We start from the raw sequence: 17,532 nt of genomic DNA on the forward strand, positions 1-17,532 counted from the left end.
CCAGCACGTTTCTGCTGGATGCAAGTGTTTCAATGCACTGATGTGGAGTTTCCTAACACACAAATAAGCTGTGCCGCTAGGAAAATATCACTGGCAGTTCTCTACAAAACTCTCAGACAGAGACATGTAATTTTTGACTTATTACTACAAAAACTTAGATTAAGAAGTTCTTAAGTGCTGAAATCTCACCAAGACTTTGAAGTTCATTTAGTTGATCTGAGATAAGACTGTGGGAAAGAACAAAAATGATTAAACAATATACTATAAACAAGTGTGATCTAACCAAAGTTTATAAAGATGCAACATTACCTCGTAGCTCTTAAATCCAACCCCCTGACTAATGAAGTCCAATAAACCATATGCTTTCTTAACCACCCTATCAACTTGTGCGGCAACTCTGAGTGATCAATGGAAATGGACGCCAGGATGCCTCTGTTCCTCCACACTGCTAAGGATGAAGCAGTCCAGAAATGATACTAGACTAAAATTTGGAATGGACAGATTGCCTTACGAGGAAAGGTAAGATATGCTAGGCTTTATCTGATAGACTTAGAATCCTAGCTGTTGAGAGGGGACGATTGAAACATACAAGATTCTGAGCAGTCTTGACACAGTGGATCTGAAGAGGGTATGGCAAAATCTAGAAGTAGGCATCAATGTTTGAAAATATAGTCACCCAATTAAGGCCCACAGCAGAACAATTGAAAATAGCTACATAATTGATTCATAATTCTTATAAACACAAAAGATTCTGCAGATGCCGGCGGAACACACACAAAATGCCAGAGGAACTGATGAGGTCCTGACGAATGATCTCGGCCCAAAATGTTGACTCTTCACTTCACTCCATAAACGCTGTCTGATCTGTTGAGTTTCTTCTGCATTTTGTGTGTATTACTCCTAATTCTTATGATCATACTTCAATTCCCTTCCTAAAACAGTTTGACCTTTACAAAGACTCTACAACTTAGAAATCAAATTCCTCTCTAGTAGACAAATATAGTACATCTGAATATTACCAAATTAAATTCTAGCATGAGGGTTTCATAAAGCAGTAATTGTACAGCCACAAACACTGAAGAAAGTCGAATAGAACTCAGAAGAGCACTGCTGGATCTAACTGCTTAACTGTTATTTTCTTTGCAATTTAACAATTAATTATTTGCTTGTATTTTATATAAATTCTTATATCCAAGTAAATGCTTAATATGATTCATAAGGGCTATAGTATACACATAACAGTTTAATATACCTCTAGTGGTTATACAATGTATAATTCTGGAAGCTTCTTTGTTCTGCATTGAGTAAATAAATGTTTTCTCATTGGTTAATTTAGTACAGCGGTATTGATTAAGTACTTTCTAATTAGTTAATTGTTATCTTTAGATTTTAAAGGAATTCTTCGTATCTCTGGGTATAAAATAACTAAACACAAAGCAGAACTATTTTAATCTTCTTAGTCTCTTGTCCCTAAGCCTTCTGCTACTAGCTTCAGCCCATTTCCTCTGTTCTATCAACTCTTAATAAAATGATCGTGAAGTAACAAGTTTTATGCCTCGTTCCTGACTTCTAAAAGAACTTTGGATTGAAACACCAAAATCCATCAGTACCTTTGGCCCACCATCCCATGATAAACTAATTAAGATAATGACACTTAATCCCTACTGCCTGAAAATAGTCCATACCCGTCCATTCTTACATTCACGTGCCTACTGAAAGCTGCTTAAACACCTCTATCATATTTGTCTCTTCCACCATCCCAGGCAGCACATTTTTCAGGCACCCACTACTTTGTGCACAAAACCTGGACTACCCATCTCCTTTTTTGAATTCCCATTCCCTCACCTTAACTGCATCCATCCATCCTGGGAAAAAGGTACCAAGTGTTTTATGTATATATGCCTATCATAATCTTTTTTTAAACTTTTATAAGATCTCCCCTCAGCCTCTGTCACTCCAGATGAATAAAATCTGTTTATCTAACCTCTCCTCATAGCATACATCCTCTAATCCAGGTAGCATCCTATTAAACCTTGTCTGCACCCTCTCCATAGTCTCCATACCATTCCTATAATGAGACAATCAGAAATGAAAGCAATACTCCAGAAGGAGCCTAATCAGTTTTATAAAGCTGCAGCTTAAGTTTCTGACTCTTGAACTCAATGCCTCAACAAATAAGGAAAGCATACCATATGCCTTCACGTAAAGAGGAGGTGACTATATGGAATAAGCTGCAGAGAAAGGGGCTGAATGCAGGAAATTGAGAATAGCTGGATGAATTACATAGTCAACCTGGAGGCTGGCCAATCACAAACAAGAAAAAGATCTGCAGAAGCTGGAAATCCAAGCAACACACACAAAATGCTGGCCAGGCAGCATTTATGGAAAAGAGTAAACAGTCAACATTTCGGGCTTAGACTTTCACAGGACCGGAGAAAAAAGGATGAGAAGTCAGAGGAAGAAGGTGGGGGGAGGGAAGGAAGAAATACAAGGTAGTAGGTGATAGGTGAAACTGGGAGGGGGGAGGGGTGAAGTAGAGAGCTGGGAAGTCGATTGGTGAAAGAAATAAAGTGCCAGAAGGCCATGTAAGAAGGGGAAAGGGGAGAAGTACCAGAGGGAAGTGATTGTCTTGGGAGCTGAGTGAGGGAAACAGGAATGGGAACTGGTGAAGGTGGAGGGGCTTATCATCAGAAGTTTGAGAAATTGATGTTATGGAGGCTGGCCAAAGGGCCTGCATCCATTCAATATTGCTCCATGACACCGGGACTCTAAATCATTTAATAAATAGCTTTTATAAGCAATTTATGCTGAACCTGGTGTGGATCATGTTCCTCAATGAAAGACCACAGTCTGTGCACATTGGAAATAACATCTCTACCTTGCTAGTAATCAACACTAGCACAGCTCAAGGGTGTGTGCTTAGCCAACTGCTCTACTCTCTACACCCATGACTGTGTGGATAGGCACAGCTTAAATGCCATCTATAAATGTGCTGATGACACAACTATTATTGGTAGAATTTCAGATGGTGATGAGAGGGCATACAGGAGCAAGATATATCAGCTACTTGAGTGGTGTTGCAGCAACAGCCATGCACTCAACGTCAGTAAGACCAAAGAATTGATTGTGGACTTCAGAAAGGGTAAGATGAGGGAACACAAAGCAGTCCTCATCAAGGGATCAGAAGTGGAAAGGGTGAGCAATTTCAAATTCCTGGGTGTCAACATCTCTGAGGATCTATCCTGGGCCCAACATATCGATGTAATTACAAATAAGGCACAACAGCGGCTATATTTCATTTGGAGTTTGAGGAGACACCAAAGACGTTTGCAAATTTCTACATGTTTACCACGGAGAGCATTCTAACTGGTCGCATCACTGTCTGGTATGGATGGGGGGGGGGGGGTCACTGCATAGGATCAAAACAAACTACAGGAAGTTGTAAACTCAATCAGCTCCATTATGGGCACTAGCCTCCCCAGCATCCAAGATATCTTCAAGGAGCAATGCCTCAAATAGACAGCATTCATCATTAAGAACCCTCATCATACAAGATACGCCTCTCTTCATTGCAACCATCACAACAAATTTCACACCATACACTAATGATATTAAACTTGATTCTACGAACATAGTTCATTATCCCAAATTAGACATTTAAATTTGTCATCAGGTGCAACAGTATTAAATTAATTTGTTTTGTATAGAATACCAATAGGATTTTACTTACTTTGTCTCTTGGTCCTGAGCAGCAGCAAGGAAATCCCAGATAAATATTGCATCTCCAACACTAATTACACTTAGCTGATCTGGAGTAAAAGCTGCTTGTTGAATTGATTCAGAATGTCCAATGAAAACCTAATAAAACAGGAACGAAAATTTTCTTGAAAGTACCCGTTGAGAAAGTGTAAACATTGTGTACAAAATTTAAAAGCCAGCAGCTAAAAATAAACAGATGCACAACCATGGTGTAAACAACATGTAGTGAACAAAACTGGATGACAAGATTTAGAAATCTATCCAATATGCTGAAACATAAGACGTAATGTTGAAAAGGACAATCTAAGTGTGCAAGATTAGTTGCTGCATTGGAATAAACAACACTTGAGAGTTTTAAATAAACAAAGTCAGGGCACCTAAGTCACCTCTGGAATGGTCTTTACAACTCAAAATGTAATACCGATCAAGTCCCACTTCAAGGAACCTGACTTATTTTCCCCCCAATTTTGTGTCACAACCGGAAGTTATTACATAGTTTGGTATGGGATTGGGAATGAAAAGAAGTGTTTTTAAAAACTTCACTTCCCACTCCCCAACTCTTTTAATGTGAAATATTTGTATCCATCATTCAGAAATATGAGATTGGTTTAATCTGTTCAAAAAAATTAACAATGGAATTTCATACCTGGAAATTAGTTTCTAGTTTCATTTGATAGTCCCAGATTTTAATAACCTTCTCCCCAGTGGTCAGTAGATAACGAACATCCTCACTCACAGCTAAAGATGAGGGAAATGTCTTGTGAACATTAGACATCTGTTGGAACAATGCAACCTAATTATCAAGATAGCTTAAGTATGTGAATAATCAACACCAAATAGATGAAAACAAAATTTCTTTTGTGCATAGATCAAAGTCAAAAGAAGATTTGATTATGCCTATTGGTTTTAGAAATGGAAATGAAACTCAGACTTTGAATTAATAGATTTCATTCAACTATTTCTTCCAATATTTGGAGAACATATTTTCTGGAGGTCAACTGCCAAAACCAGTAAGGAGATGTAGATTCATGTTAATTAGCATTACTAAAATGAAAAAGTTGAATTTAAAGTAAACCCAAGACGGTATGATTTCACTGATTGAAGTTTGTGAATGAATTGATGTTGGTATTTTCAACTACAGCTGGGAAAACCCATAACTTTGGACATCGTTTCCCATTTGAAGTTACACCTGAAGTGGCTTCAGGAAATTCAACATCACTGATGACTTCAATTGCTGAAGCTTGGAACAAACTCGAACTCACTTATATACAAGTCAATATCAGCACAAAGATGTCACCCAAAAGGGTACAATGATAGGTGCAAATTTAAATTATGTAACAAACAAAGAGAGCTTTCTTAGGTAAATTAGCGCAGCAAGTTAACAAACTGAAATGTTTTATGACTTCATCTTTAAAATTGCTAATTTAACTAAAAATTAATAGTTTCTTAATTTATATCTGAAATTATTGTGCACTAGTCAGTGTTCTGGTTGATTTAGTACAACTTAAAGCATTGGATCCAGAATTTCCGCTATCAGTCATGGGGAATTACTCTCTTTTCTATCATCCGCTATAAAACTCTAACTAAATTTCTAATAATCTGAAATCTATAATGGTATTTTATAATAATGCAGCATTTCTTCCTTCCAATAGTACAATTATAATTGAGTAAATTACTAACTTTATATGATTTACTATGAAAATATACCTCTCGAATTAATCTTCCACTCTTTGCATTCAACCACAATATCTTATTAGAGGATGTAGTCACTAGGAGCTGTTTGACTGTAGCAGGAGGATAGCACACTTTAATAGCAGTGTCGAGGGTGGTTGTCTCCAGGTCCAGAATACTGACATCAACAAGCATTAACTATTTAAAACAAATGAATATGAATAAAGAACAACTCCTACTGGTACAATGGGAATCACACAGAAAAACTTATATTTTAGTTGTCATATTCTGACAATCAGTTAGTTTCGTCATTACCCAACATCATTTGCTGATCAACTGAAAAACAGGTTCCAGCTCACCAATAAAACCTGGAGCATGCATGGGATGGTGTGGTCACAAATATGTTATTACTAATTCATGACAGGCCTCAGAGGACAACATAACGCAGAAAAGAAGTATGTCAACTATTTTGGTTGTAAGTGGTACAAAGTTATTTTCAAATGTTAAGAGTTCAGAAGGTGTAAGTGTTTAGGAAGACCTTTGTTTCAAAGCCTCTACACTATTTTAATGCCTCAGATTGGGAGTATGATTAAGTATTCATCAAGTGAATGATGGGTGCAGTGGCAACAACAAAGAAAGCAAACATGACCTAGGACTCAACAATTCACTTAGCACTGCATGTAGCAATGAACTTAAAATGTCACCCCACACCACTGCTCAATATGTACTGAATGCATCAGTAACTCAACAAACTTATCTCCCTGCTACATGACTAAAATTGTTCTGACAGAAATATCACTTCTACTCCAAGTCGCAAAACACTGCAACTTAGATTCACATTTCTATTTCAGCATCACTAAAGGTTCAGTTCTCAGAATTGCTTGTTTAATGCTATTATGGTATCCCATTCACCCCAAATAAATGGGTCTTTCCAGTTTAACTCACCCACGTTTACAGTAATGCCCACCTATGCTAATCCCATTTGCCTGCATTAGGTCTTTATCTGACTATGCCATTCCTATCTAAGTATTGTGAAAATGCTTTTTAAATACTTCCATTGTATTTGGCTCAACCAGCTCTCTTGACAGCTTTTTTTCTCATAACTATCACCCACTGTATGAAAAGTTTGCTGCAAAGATCTCCTTTAAATTTCTCCCATCTCACTTGAAACCTGTGCCCTCTAGTTCTAGACTCCCCTGCCCAGGGGAAAAAACTGCTAGTATCTATTTTATCCATGCCCCTCATAATTTTGTAAACTTCAGTAAGGTCATACTTCAGCCACCCATGTTCCAATGACAATAAACAAAGCCCTCTATTCCAGGCAACATTCTGCTGAAATAATATAGTGGTTGGTTCAGTTTCATATTCATCACAACTGGGAACGTCTAAGAAATAGGATTATGCCAATATCTCAAAGAGCATTGTCCAAACAAAGCCTTGCACGGAGCAGTGGTCCCTCAAGTGAATTCATGTTACTAATATTACTGCTGTTTAGGAGTATAACAACAGATACTCTTTTACAGTAAATACATTCTCACAAGGGACATTCTCACATTTTTAATTGAGTGCCCAGGCGACTAGCATACCAAGAAGCCAATATGATGCTGGGAATAACTGGTGGAAGACTTCTAACTCGTCCTCCAAGCTTACAAATGACTTAAAGTATGATAGAACACAAAAAAGATATAACATTAATTCATTCATCAGGAGGATAAAATTGCTCTGGTGAGCAGTAGCAGATTACCTCATCAAGTGAGTGAGCATCCATCACAGTGACAATGTATTCAGATGGGCCCACAAAAGCTAAATAACAGCTATCACTGCTTACTGTTAATGCATCTGGACCATAGAAACTCCCTCTTGCCACAACATTACCTGAAACAACAGAGTAAATACTAAGCAGTTAATTTTGCGTGCTTAACTCCACATGAATTTTTTTCTTCCTAAAAGTAATTTGCTTTTAGGATTGGCACATAAAAGTATTACTTGTACAATAAGGATAAGGACTATTTGTCAGAAAGGTCTTTCTTCTACCTTGTGTTCCATTTCATCAATATATTCAAAAAAAAACTGAGAAACTTAATTATGATGTTATTTTCCCTACTCAAATTGCTTTATGGATGTTAATAATTTGCATTTTATTCCAACATTTTGCCAACCACTGAGAAGCAATTTATATTTTACAAAAGAACTGCAGACAGGGAAATATTAAAAAGCTAGCCAGGGAGTATTGAAACAATCAAAAATAAAGGTAACAGAAGTATTGAAGATGTGGCCATCAAAGACAAGGGCTTTCTAGCTATCCTTTTCTAACTTTGCTGGGATACTAACAGTCATCCACATTGCTGTAGATCCAGGGATACATACAGGCACATTTCTGTCCCAGAAGGACAAGAGTAACAGGAATCTAGCAATTTTATTATCACTTTTAATGAGAGCAGCTCTTTATTCAGAATTTGTTAAATTTCACAGCTGACAAACTGCAAGAACTTAACTCTTGAACCTTTCACTTACCCAGGATCCTAATAACACGGTGATCCTCCTTAGTAGCATCATACAGAGCTAATGAACCCAGAGAACCAGCGCTGTACATATACTCTCCATTGGGAGAAAATGTAAGTCCAATCACTTGCCCTCTATGCTGCCTGGAGACCAGACAGAAAGTGTCAGCAAAATATGGGAAACCTCAATCATTCGCTCAAAACCAACGCAAGGTAAATAAGATATGTTGCTGAAAATATGATATGAAACAAAACAAGATTCATTAATAGTAAAACAGAATTCTCACCGCTGTTCAGTCAAGAGACTAGAATTTCCCACATTAAAAATTCGTACCACTCCGCTGCTGAATCCACATGCAAAAACTTGTTGCGATGGATGAAATGTCACTGCACATGGATTCTCTTCAGTACTCACAAAGTCATATAACTGTTGGTTTACAAAAGACAAGTCAATTAATGACTTGAAAATCAACACGTCACTTCTGAATTTAAACTAATCTCCCTCCCTCTAGTATAGTCTTTAAGAATCAATTTTGAAAATAAAAAATGCAATGAAATGGTGCCAAGCAATCTCACAACTGATGGATCAGATGAAAGCTTTTCAGTCTTATCACATCTAGGCAAATCACCAATAAAGTGATGAAACTATTTGCTATGAGTGCTCTGTACCAATAACTTACTCACTGATGCCCAAGTTGGCTTTTCCTTAATACACTCAAATCCAGGCCTCATGGCCTAAATAGCAGAATTCCAGGGTTGGTGTGAGACTAACTGCCCTTCACAGCCTGCATTTGACCAAAAGAGGCAAGATGCCCTGCTAAAATTGAAGGCAATAAGCATCCAATGGAGAGCATTTAAGTGGCTGGGAGATGTATCTGAACCAAAGGAAGATGATTGAGCCTTTTAGGAAATCAATCATTTCAACCCTATGTAATCACTGCAGGATTTCCTCAGTCCAATCATCTGCCATTATTTCATCAGTATCCTTCCTTTCATAAGGCCAGAAGTAAGAACACTTGCTGATAACTGCACAGTGTTCAGTCTATTTACAATTACTCAACAAATGAAGAAATCTATTCCAGCACACAGCACATGCTTGTAGGCTAGTAAATGGCAAGTAACATTCATGCCACTCAAGTGCCAGGCAGTGACCATCTCCAACAAGAGATGATCTAACCATCAACATTTGACAATCAATGGCATTGCAATCACCATTCAAACAGCATCTCACACAGAGAAACGTTTCTCAGAGAGCCAGTCATGAAGCAATGTACCAAGCAGTTACAGTATTTCTCTAACCATACACATATTAAACAGAAATGCAACAATGATCAAGACTTCCATTGGTTTAAAAACATAAGATATTAAATTAAAATTATCACTTTAGAAAAAGACGTTTTTATGTTAATAATGAAGCTCCCAAATACACACGTGGACAGATTCAAAGCCTTATAATTTCTGGTGAGGAATACACACCTGTTGCATAGAATCCAAGTCCCACACTCGGATAGTGCAGTCTTCGGATACAGTAACAAGATGTCTCCTTATTCCATCCACTGAGAAAGCCAGAATTTTATTCATATGTGATCTCATTAGTGTAGTGTAGCCTCTGCTGGATATATCCAGATATCCAAGATTACCTGTAGTAGTTGCTGCGAGCACTTTCAACCCTTTGGGGTCAATGGTTACAAAGCTGACACTACCTTCATGTTCTAAATATAGATACAAGGATTAGTAATTCTGAACAGTCAGCCACATATTTACTAACTTGTATTATGCTGCAATTCCTACAAAATATTTTTTAAAAACACATACTTCATAACAGAATAAGACCATTCTACTACCAATAATCCATCAACAAAATATGTTAGAAACCTGTTTTTGTACCAGCTATTCTTTTGTTCAAATGAGTGCCTAGCATGTCCATATAATACATTTGAGAAATCTACATCACTAAATTTAATAATTGCCTGCTGGAGAGGAAACATGCTCATGCTATGCCTGTAGTTGAGCTGAAAGAGTCCTGCAATATTCTTTAAAGCTGAATGTAAAGATTTCCAACTCCTATATAACTCAATGACAGATTTAGTAGCCTATATTTTAACAATGAAATTCAAAATTTTATCAATGAGCTACGAATTTGTAGAGATACTTTGAACCTCCAATAACAGCAAGTATACTTTGGACCAAGAACCTATGTAATTTTCATTTATTCAGTCAGATATTACTTTGTCATTAGATTTTACAAAATGAAGATATGTCTTAGGAACCCCTTTTAAGTGGCCTATTAAGCAATAGGATTCTATGTAACAGGTGCAAGTACAATACCACTTTTAGCAGATCTCTGCATAGTCATTCACAAAAAGCAGAGAGCCCCATTGATGGTTGTTAATCTTTCTGGAATCATCTTATGAACAACAAATGCAAATAGTCCTCAAGGTACATAACACTATGAAAAAACTCATTTCCTATTTCAGAAATTGTTCTTCATCTACATGGACATTTGCATCACCAAGGTGAAAAAATTTATTCGGTGTAACTGTAATTGCATGTATTAATTTAACTTGGGCAAACTTAAAAACTGGCTTACAGAAGGCCTAGCAAAAGGAGGGAATTAAATGGGTTTTCTATTCTGACTTTGGGATGATGTATACAAAGTGAAGGCAGTAACTCTATTTTACAAATCTATCTGAAGTTTTAACAATTTGAACAAAACTAAATAAAATAAATATTTTGATGAAGTAGAAATTGCTATTAAAATAGTCACCTGCTTCAAGAAAGACAGTGGAGAAATCTAAGGGCCAAATACGCAAGTAACCATCTTCAGATCCTGTGGCACAGAAAGCAGCAGAAATACTGATACTATTGATGGCAATCCCAGCACCTAAAATTTAAAAGAAAATGATTTAATATTAGGTGTTTAGATTATAGAAGAAACACTGATGTAAGTTCAGATACTCATATACCCACATAAGTTAAGCTGCTGCATAACTTCATTGCACTACTGAACTATTCCCTGCCCATTGCTATCACAAATATTCAGGCAGCAATGGAATAAGTGTTATTTGTTTGATAACTGCAACATACACAAAATGCTAGCGGAACTCAGTAGATCAGGCAGCATCTAAGGAGTGAAATAAACGGTTGACGTTTGGACTGAGACTTTTCGTTAAAAGTTCTGTTTAATTTCCTGGTGGTTTACATTCAAAAAACCTTGCTTTAAGATTATAAATTGTATCAAAGATGAATGGACAAGATCTTTACTATATTAGCCTGACAATGCCCAATTTCAGTTAAAGCACAAATGCAGTACAGCGCCACCTTCTGTATTTCATAATGAAATACAACTACTTTTTCAATGCATCAGGAAATTAAGAAAAGGTAAATTTATGCTAATAATACACATTAATTCAAGAAGGGGATTAGGGATAATCCTGAAACTGTAGACTGCTGAGTCTCATGTCAATGGTGGGAAAGTTTAGAGAAAGGGTTCTTAGGGATAAGGTTTGTGAGCAATTAGAAAATCATGGACTAATTAGGAACAGTCAGCATGGCTTTGTGCAGGGCAGGTCATGTCTTAACTTGATTGAGTTTTTCGAGGAAGCAACAGAGGTGAATGATAAAGGAAAACCTGTGGATGCAGTCTACATGGATTTTAGTAAGGCATTTGATAAGGTCCCTCATGGGAGACTCACCCAGAAGATTGGTGAATTGGCAATTTGTATTAAAAATTGGTTTGCTACAGAAGACACAGGAACTTTTTCTGGCTGGTCTGTGACTAGTAGTGTTCTACAGGGACCATACAGAGACCTTTGCTGTTTGCGATGTATATAAATGCCCTGGATTAATATGTAGATGGGTTGGTTAGAAGATTGCAGATGATATAAGAATCGGAGGTGTTGCAGATACAGTGGTACGTATGGTAGATTGATTACAGATATGGACAAAGATATAGAAGATGAAGGTTAACCCAGTCAAATGTGATGTGTTGCACTTTGGGAGATCAAAGGTAAAGAGACAGTACAATGTTAATTGCAAGACCCTTAACAGTGTTGATATGCAGAGGGATCTTGGGGTCCAAGTCCAAAGCTCCCTGAAAGTGGCTACGTAGGTTTATAGGATGGTAAATTACATCGTTATTGCAGCCTTGCATTTATCACTTGAGGAATTGAGTTCAAGAGGTGGGAAGGTATGTTGCAGCTTTACAAAATCTAGTTAGGCTGCATTCAGTTCTCTTTGCACCTTTATAGAAAGAATGTTGAGGCTTTGGAGAGGGTGCAGAAGAGGTTTACCAGAATGCTGCCTGGATTAGAGAACATGTGCTAGAAGGAGAAATTGGACAAACATGGATAGTTTTCTCTGAAGCGGCAGAGGCTGAGGAGAGACCTGATACAGGTTACTAAGATTATGAGAGCATAGATGGCACAGAGAGATGGTACCTTTTCCCAGAATGGAAATGTCTAAAACAAGAAAGCATGCATTTAAGGTGGGGGGGGGGGGAGAGAAAGAATTCAAAAGGAGATAGACAGAGCATGATGGCTTTGCACAGAGTGGTCCTGAAAAATGTTCTGCCAGGGATGGTGGAAGACGCAATACAACAGAGGTGTTCAAGATGCTCTTGGATAGGCACATGAATGTTCAGAAAATGGAAGGACATGAATATTGTGTAAGCAAGAGGGATTAATTTAGTTAGGCACTTGAGCACTAATGCAATTAGTTGGCACGACACTGTGAGCCAAAAGACCTGTTCCTACGCTGTACTGTTCCTATTGCTCCACGTCATGAACCATGAAACTACAAGTATAATACTAGTATAATATTTTAATCAAATTCACTATAGTCTAACAAAGTTCCATTTAATTGCATTTTCAGTACATATTACAGTAGGCAAGTTATTGACTTCATATGGAAATGTAGCTTCATACCTGTATTCAGTGTCACTGTTTCCGGCTGGTGCGAGTGGTTCTGCTGTGAGGGAAACAAACGACGTGCTTTCTTAATAACAACATTTTTATAATCGATTTCAAGGATGTGTCCACTTTTACTGCAGGCAAAACTGAAATTGTACAGAAATGAAAATAAATAGAATGTATTCAAATTGGTCATCACATCAATCGAAATTTGATTAAAAGAAGACCCGGATTTGTGTAACTTGAAGCCATTCTTCAGCATTAAAGCAAACACTGTACTTCTGGACTAGAATTATTGATGGAACATAGGAAATCCAGCAGCCAATTTTGCATATAGCAAATATACAATCATGAACAATGATATTGATAGTATACTTTAGTGGTGGCAGTTGAGGGATAAATATTGCCTAGAGCAGAGATTAGTACACTGACTCTACTTCAGAATGGATCTTTAAACAAAACAGGAGAGGAGGCAAGGTCACAATAAAACATCTTATCCTCAGCAGTATACTGGAGCCTCTGCTTAGATTTTGTGCTCAAGTCTACATTACAGTATTTAATCACAGAGCATAAAGTTTCCATTGTTGAATCTGAAGCTAAGAGCACTGGCATCCCTACCAGGACCACCAAGTACAACAATATCTTAGTAACACAGACAATTGAGATAACTATCAGAGTATCCTTGGAGAAAAGAAAGCAAATAATTGTCTCATTAATTCTCCTTGGCAATTCTGTTACAGAACTTTGTAATTTTTTCTACAACAGGGGGAAACTAGAGGTCCATGAGCCAGTCCACCACAAAAGATCAGAGGTGCAGAGGGTTAGCAACTTTAAATTACTCAGTGTTATAATTTCCAGAGGATTTGCCTTGGGTCTAGCATGCAAGTACTGTACCATTACAAAGAAAGCACGACAGTGTCTCCACTTTCTTAGAAATTTGTGAAGATTCGGCATGTCATCTAAACCTTTGACAAACTTCTATAGATCTGCGGTGGAGAGTACACTAACTGCTGCATCACGGCCTGTTATGGAAACACCTTTTGAATGGAAAAGCCTTCAAAAAGAAGTGGATATAATCCAGTCCATCGTGGGTAAGGCCCTCACCACCACTGAGCACATTTATATGGAGCATGTCACAGGAAAGCAGCATCCATCATCAAGGATCCCCACCCATCCAGGCCATGCTCCCTTTTTGCTGCTACCATCAGGAAGGAGGTATAGGAGCCTCAGGTGCTACACTACCAGGTTCGGGAACAGTTATTTCCCTCAACCATCAGACTCCTGAACCAGAGGGGGAATAACTTCACTCAACTTTACTTGTCCCACCACCAAAATGTTCACACAACCAATGGACTCACTTTCAAGGCCTCATCATCTCATGTTTCTTGATTTATTGCTTATTTATCTATTATTATTATTTCGGGTTTTTTTGTTCTCTCTTTGTATTTGCAACATTAGTTATCTTTTGAACATTGGTTGTCCATCTTTAATATGTGCAATTTTTCATGGATTCTATTGTGCTTCCTTTTTATTTTATTGTGAATGCCCACAAGAAAATGAATATTAAAGTAATATATGGTGGTATATATGTATTTTGATAATAAATTGACTTTTAACTGTTCTTACAAATGAATTCTCTGTGACTTTGGTATTGTCTGTGTGGAGTCTGTATGTTCTTCCTCTGACCACATGAGCTTTCCCTAGATGCCTCAAGTATGTAGCTGAGTGGTATAATCTGGAGGGGGCAGGTGGGGTGAGGGTGGGTTAGTTGATGGGAATGATGGGAAGAATGAAAAATGGTTAATGTAAATGGATGTTTGATGAGCAGCAGAGAACGGTTTGTTTCTGCTGTATGACTGAAAATGTGAGAACCTATCTCCATTTACTGTCAGAATTCATGCAACTGTTTGATTAATTACATTTTTAATTGCCTGACTGCACTAAATGTGTTTTTTTTAAAGTTAAGTGGAGACATTAGGAAACATGGTGTTTTAAATTGTCTTAGTCATACTTTATTGATCCTGGGGGAAATTGGTTTTCGTTACAGTTGCACCATAAATAATTAAATAGTAATAAAACCATAAATAATTAAATAGTAATATGTAAATTATGCCCAGGACCAGCCTATTGGCTCAGGGTGTCTGACCCTCCAAGGGAGGAGTTGTAAAGTTTGATGGCCACAGGCAGTAATGACTTCCTATGACGCTCTGTATTGCATCTCGGTGGAATGAGTCTCTGGCTGAATGTACTCTTGTGCCCAACCAGTGCATTATGTAGTGGATGGGAGATATTGTCCAAGATGGCATGCAACTTGGACAGCATCCTCTTTTCAGACACCACCGTCAGAGAGTCCAGTTCCATCCCCACAATATCACTGGCCTTACGAATGAGTTTGTTGATTCTGTTGGTGTCTGCTACCCTCAGCCTGCTGCCCCAGCACACAACAGCAAACATGATCGCACTGGCCACCACAGACTCGTAGAACATCGTCTGGCAGATGTTAAAGGACCTCAGTCTCCTCAGGAAATAGAGACGGCTCTGACCCTTCTTGTAGACAGCCCCAGTGTTCTTTGACCAGTCCAGTTTATTGTCAGTTCGTATGCCCAGGTATTTGTAATCCTCCACCATGTCCACACTGACCCCCTGGATGGAAACAGGGGTCACCGGTACCTTAGCTCTCCTCAGGTCTACCACCAGCTCCTTAGTCTTTTTCACATTAAGCTGCAGATAATTCTGCTCACACCATGTGACAAAGTTTCCTACTGTAGCCCTGTACTCAGCTGATGCATCCAACTATGGCAGAGTCATCAGAAAACTTCTGAAGATGATAAGACTCTGTGCAGTAGTTGAAGTCCGAGGTGTAAATGGTGAAGAGAAAGGGAGACAAGACAGTCCCCATAAATATGTTATGACCTTAATAATTCTAACTGTAGGTGCACAGCTTAGCCAAATAATGTTATTTTCCTCTAGTATTAAAGTGATCCAAGTACATTGACTAATGGCATTGTCACAGAAGGACCTGTCATAGGAGTCAGATGGCAAGCTCTTGCAGGCAATAAAAACAATTACCCATTATTTCCAATCCAAAACGTATGCCATACTGAAAAATTACAATTTCTAGGCAACCTATACTTACATTCCATTTCAATGATTAATCTTTCCCAATGGATTCTTATGTGAGCTTAACTTGTAAATTCAGAAATAACAACTCATAAGCTTGTTTAACGTTTCCAGAAGTAGCAAAAAGTAAGCATTGCCATCCATTGCTTGAAATCAACAAGAAAGCTCTTCATAGCAGTTACAGCTCAACTTGTAGCCATATAACTATCTTACAGTCATTCTTGTGCTTACATAAATAACTTTCTACATTACATAACTGACTACACTTTTAAAATACTTCACTAGCTTTCTATTACTTTCGGACTTCCCGAAGTTGTGAAAGGCTCTGTAAAAAGTAAAGGTCTAAAATTATACATACTATATAATATGCAATATAAATTGGGAGGCCCGAATAAATCATGTGCAAGTCCTGCATAGGTTAGGTTAGATCATGGAGTACAGATGTGCACACGCTTCTATATTTGTTTTGCTCTTACAGCGTTCTATCCACAGGGTCCTTATCAGCCAGGTGACTCTCTTCAAATGCTACATCTGTGAATGTCAAACAATGATATTCACCCAGGTTAACTGGGCAAGACCGCAGTGCCCCACTTCGAACTCGCCACAAGCGGATATTATCTCTTCCACATGACACCATCCTGTTAAATGATAAGTTAAGCAATCACTACACAGGCAGACAATAATCAATTGTCAACAATCTACACACTAGAAAATGTGGATTAAAAGAACAAAGGTATCAAAAACAAATAGTTAAAAGCAACATTACAGGTGAGCAAGACAATTAAAATACAGCATAGAATCCTTAACTAGTTGTGCTAAACTTCTATTTGCAGGCCCTACATACTGCTCTGTTAGTCTCAATACTATTACATAGAAGTAACAAAGTGTATGCAAAGAAAGAACTGAAAGGTTATATCCATTGTGAAAGACTGAAATATATTAAAGATTGCATCTTTTGAAAGAGAAACCAGTTGGAAATCTGACAACTTTCCTTCGATTATGAATGGCTTTGATAATATGGATGTATAGCAAACGATTCCAATTAAAGAAATTTAAAATTTGGAAGCTGTAAATGGTAATAAGCTGGGAAATAAAGATTTTTCTTTACTCAGAGAACTTACACTCTGCAAATCAATGGCACAGGAAGCACTTTTAAGAGGAAATTAGATGGGCGCACAAAAAGATAGCAAAGATAACGCACAAAATTGAGACGAGAGATGGAATGGAAGAAAACATCAGGATTTTTTTTGGGCTGTGTTACATTCGTGCGCACTGCACGTCTGTGTTTTTGTTATATGTTCTCCCTCTGTCCAGATGTCCTTGTTTGAGGTGTGCCATGCTACTGTAAATCTCCACAGAGTGCTGCTGGTCCTGCTCCCTTGTCAGGACTGCTCCGACCAGAATTTGGAGAGCACAATTTTAAAAAGAGCCGGCATCTGGGAAGAAAGGGAGACAGAGTCGCTAAAGTATTGCGCTAGTTTCCATATGAACAAACTTGTAGTCTTCGTGTTCTGACCTGCATTTTCATATTGTGGATTTTGGCTTTTAGATTATTCCCTTGGATTTGGTGA

General features: G+C 37.8%; 1 protein-coding gene across 3 annotated transcripts in view; it reads right to left on the minus strand.

Moving 5' to 3' along the window:
• wdr90 (WD repeat domain 90) overlaps positions 1 to 17,532 on the minus strand; it is a 105,271-nt gene that overhangs the window by 46,356 nt on the left and 41,383 nt on the right. For all 3 annotated transcript variants that reach the window (XM_063059117.1, XM_063059118.1, XM_063059116.1), the window contains exons 16-26: positions 16,438 to 16,599; positions 12,857 to 12,987; positions 10,699 to 10,815; positions 9,408 to 9,643; positions 8,219 to 8,358; positions 7,945 to 8,075; positions 7,175 to 7,305; positions 5,467 to 5,628; positions 4,406 to 4,534; positions 3,731 to 3,858; positions 190 to 227 (exon numbers count right to left, since the gene is read on the minus strand). In XM_063059117.1, coding sequence (XP_062915187.1) covers positions 190 to 227; positions 3,731 to 3,858; positions 4,406 to 4,534; positions 5,467 to 5,628; positions 7,175 to 7,305; positions 7,945 to 8,075; positions 8,219 to 8,358; positions 9,408 to 9,643; positions 10,699 to 10,815; positions 12,857 to 12,987; positions 16,438 to 16,599 — 1,505 coding nt within the window. The remainder of the gene's footprint in view (positions 1 to 189; positions 228 to 3,730; positions 3,859 to 4,405; positions 4,535 to 5,466; positions 5,629 to 7,174; positions 7,306 to 7,944; positions 8,076 to 8,218; positions 8,359 to 9,407; positions 9,644 to 10,698; positions 10,816 to 12,856; positions 12,988 to 16,437; positions 16,600 to 17,532) is intronic.

The sequence above is a fragment of the Mobula hypostoma genome, chromosome 9, assembly GCF_963921235.1.
Source record: "Mobula hypostoma chromosome 9, sMobHyp1.1, whole genome shotgun sequence".
Taxonomy (NCBI): domain Eukaryota; kingdom Metazoa; phylum Chordata; class Chondrichthyes; order Myliobatiformes; family Myliobatidae; genus Mobula; species Mobula hypostoma.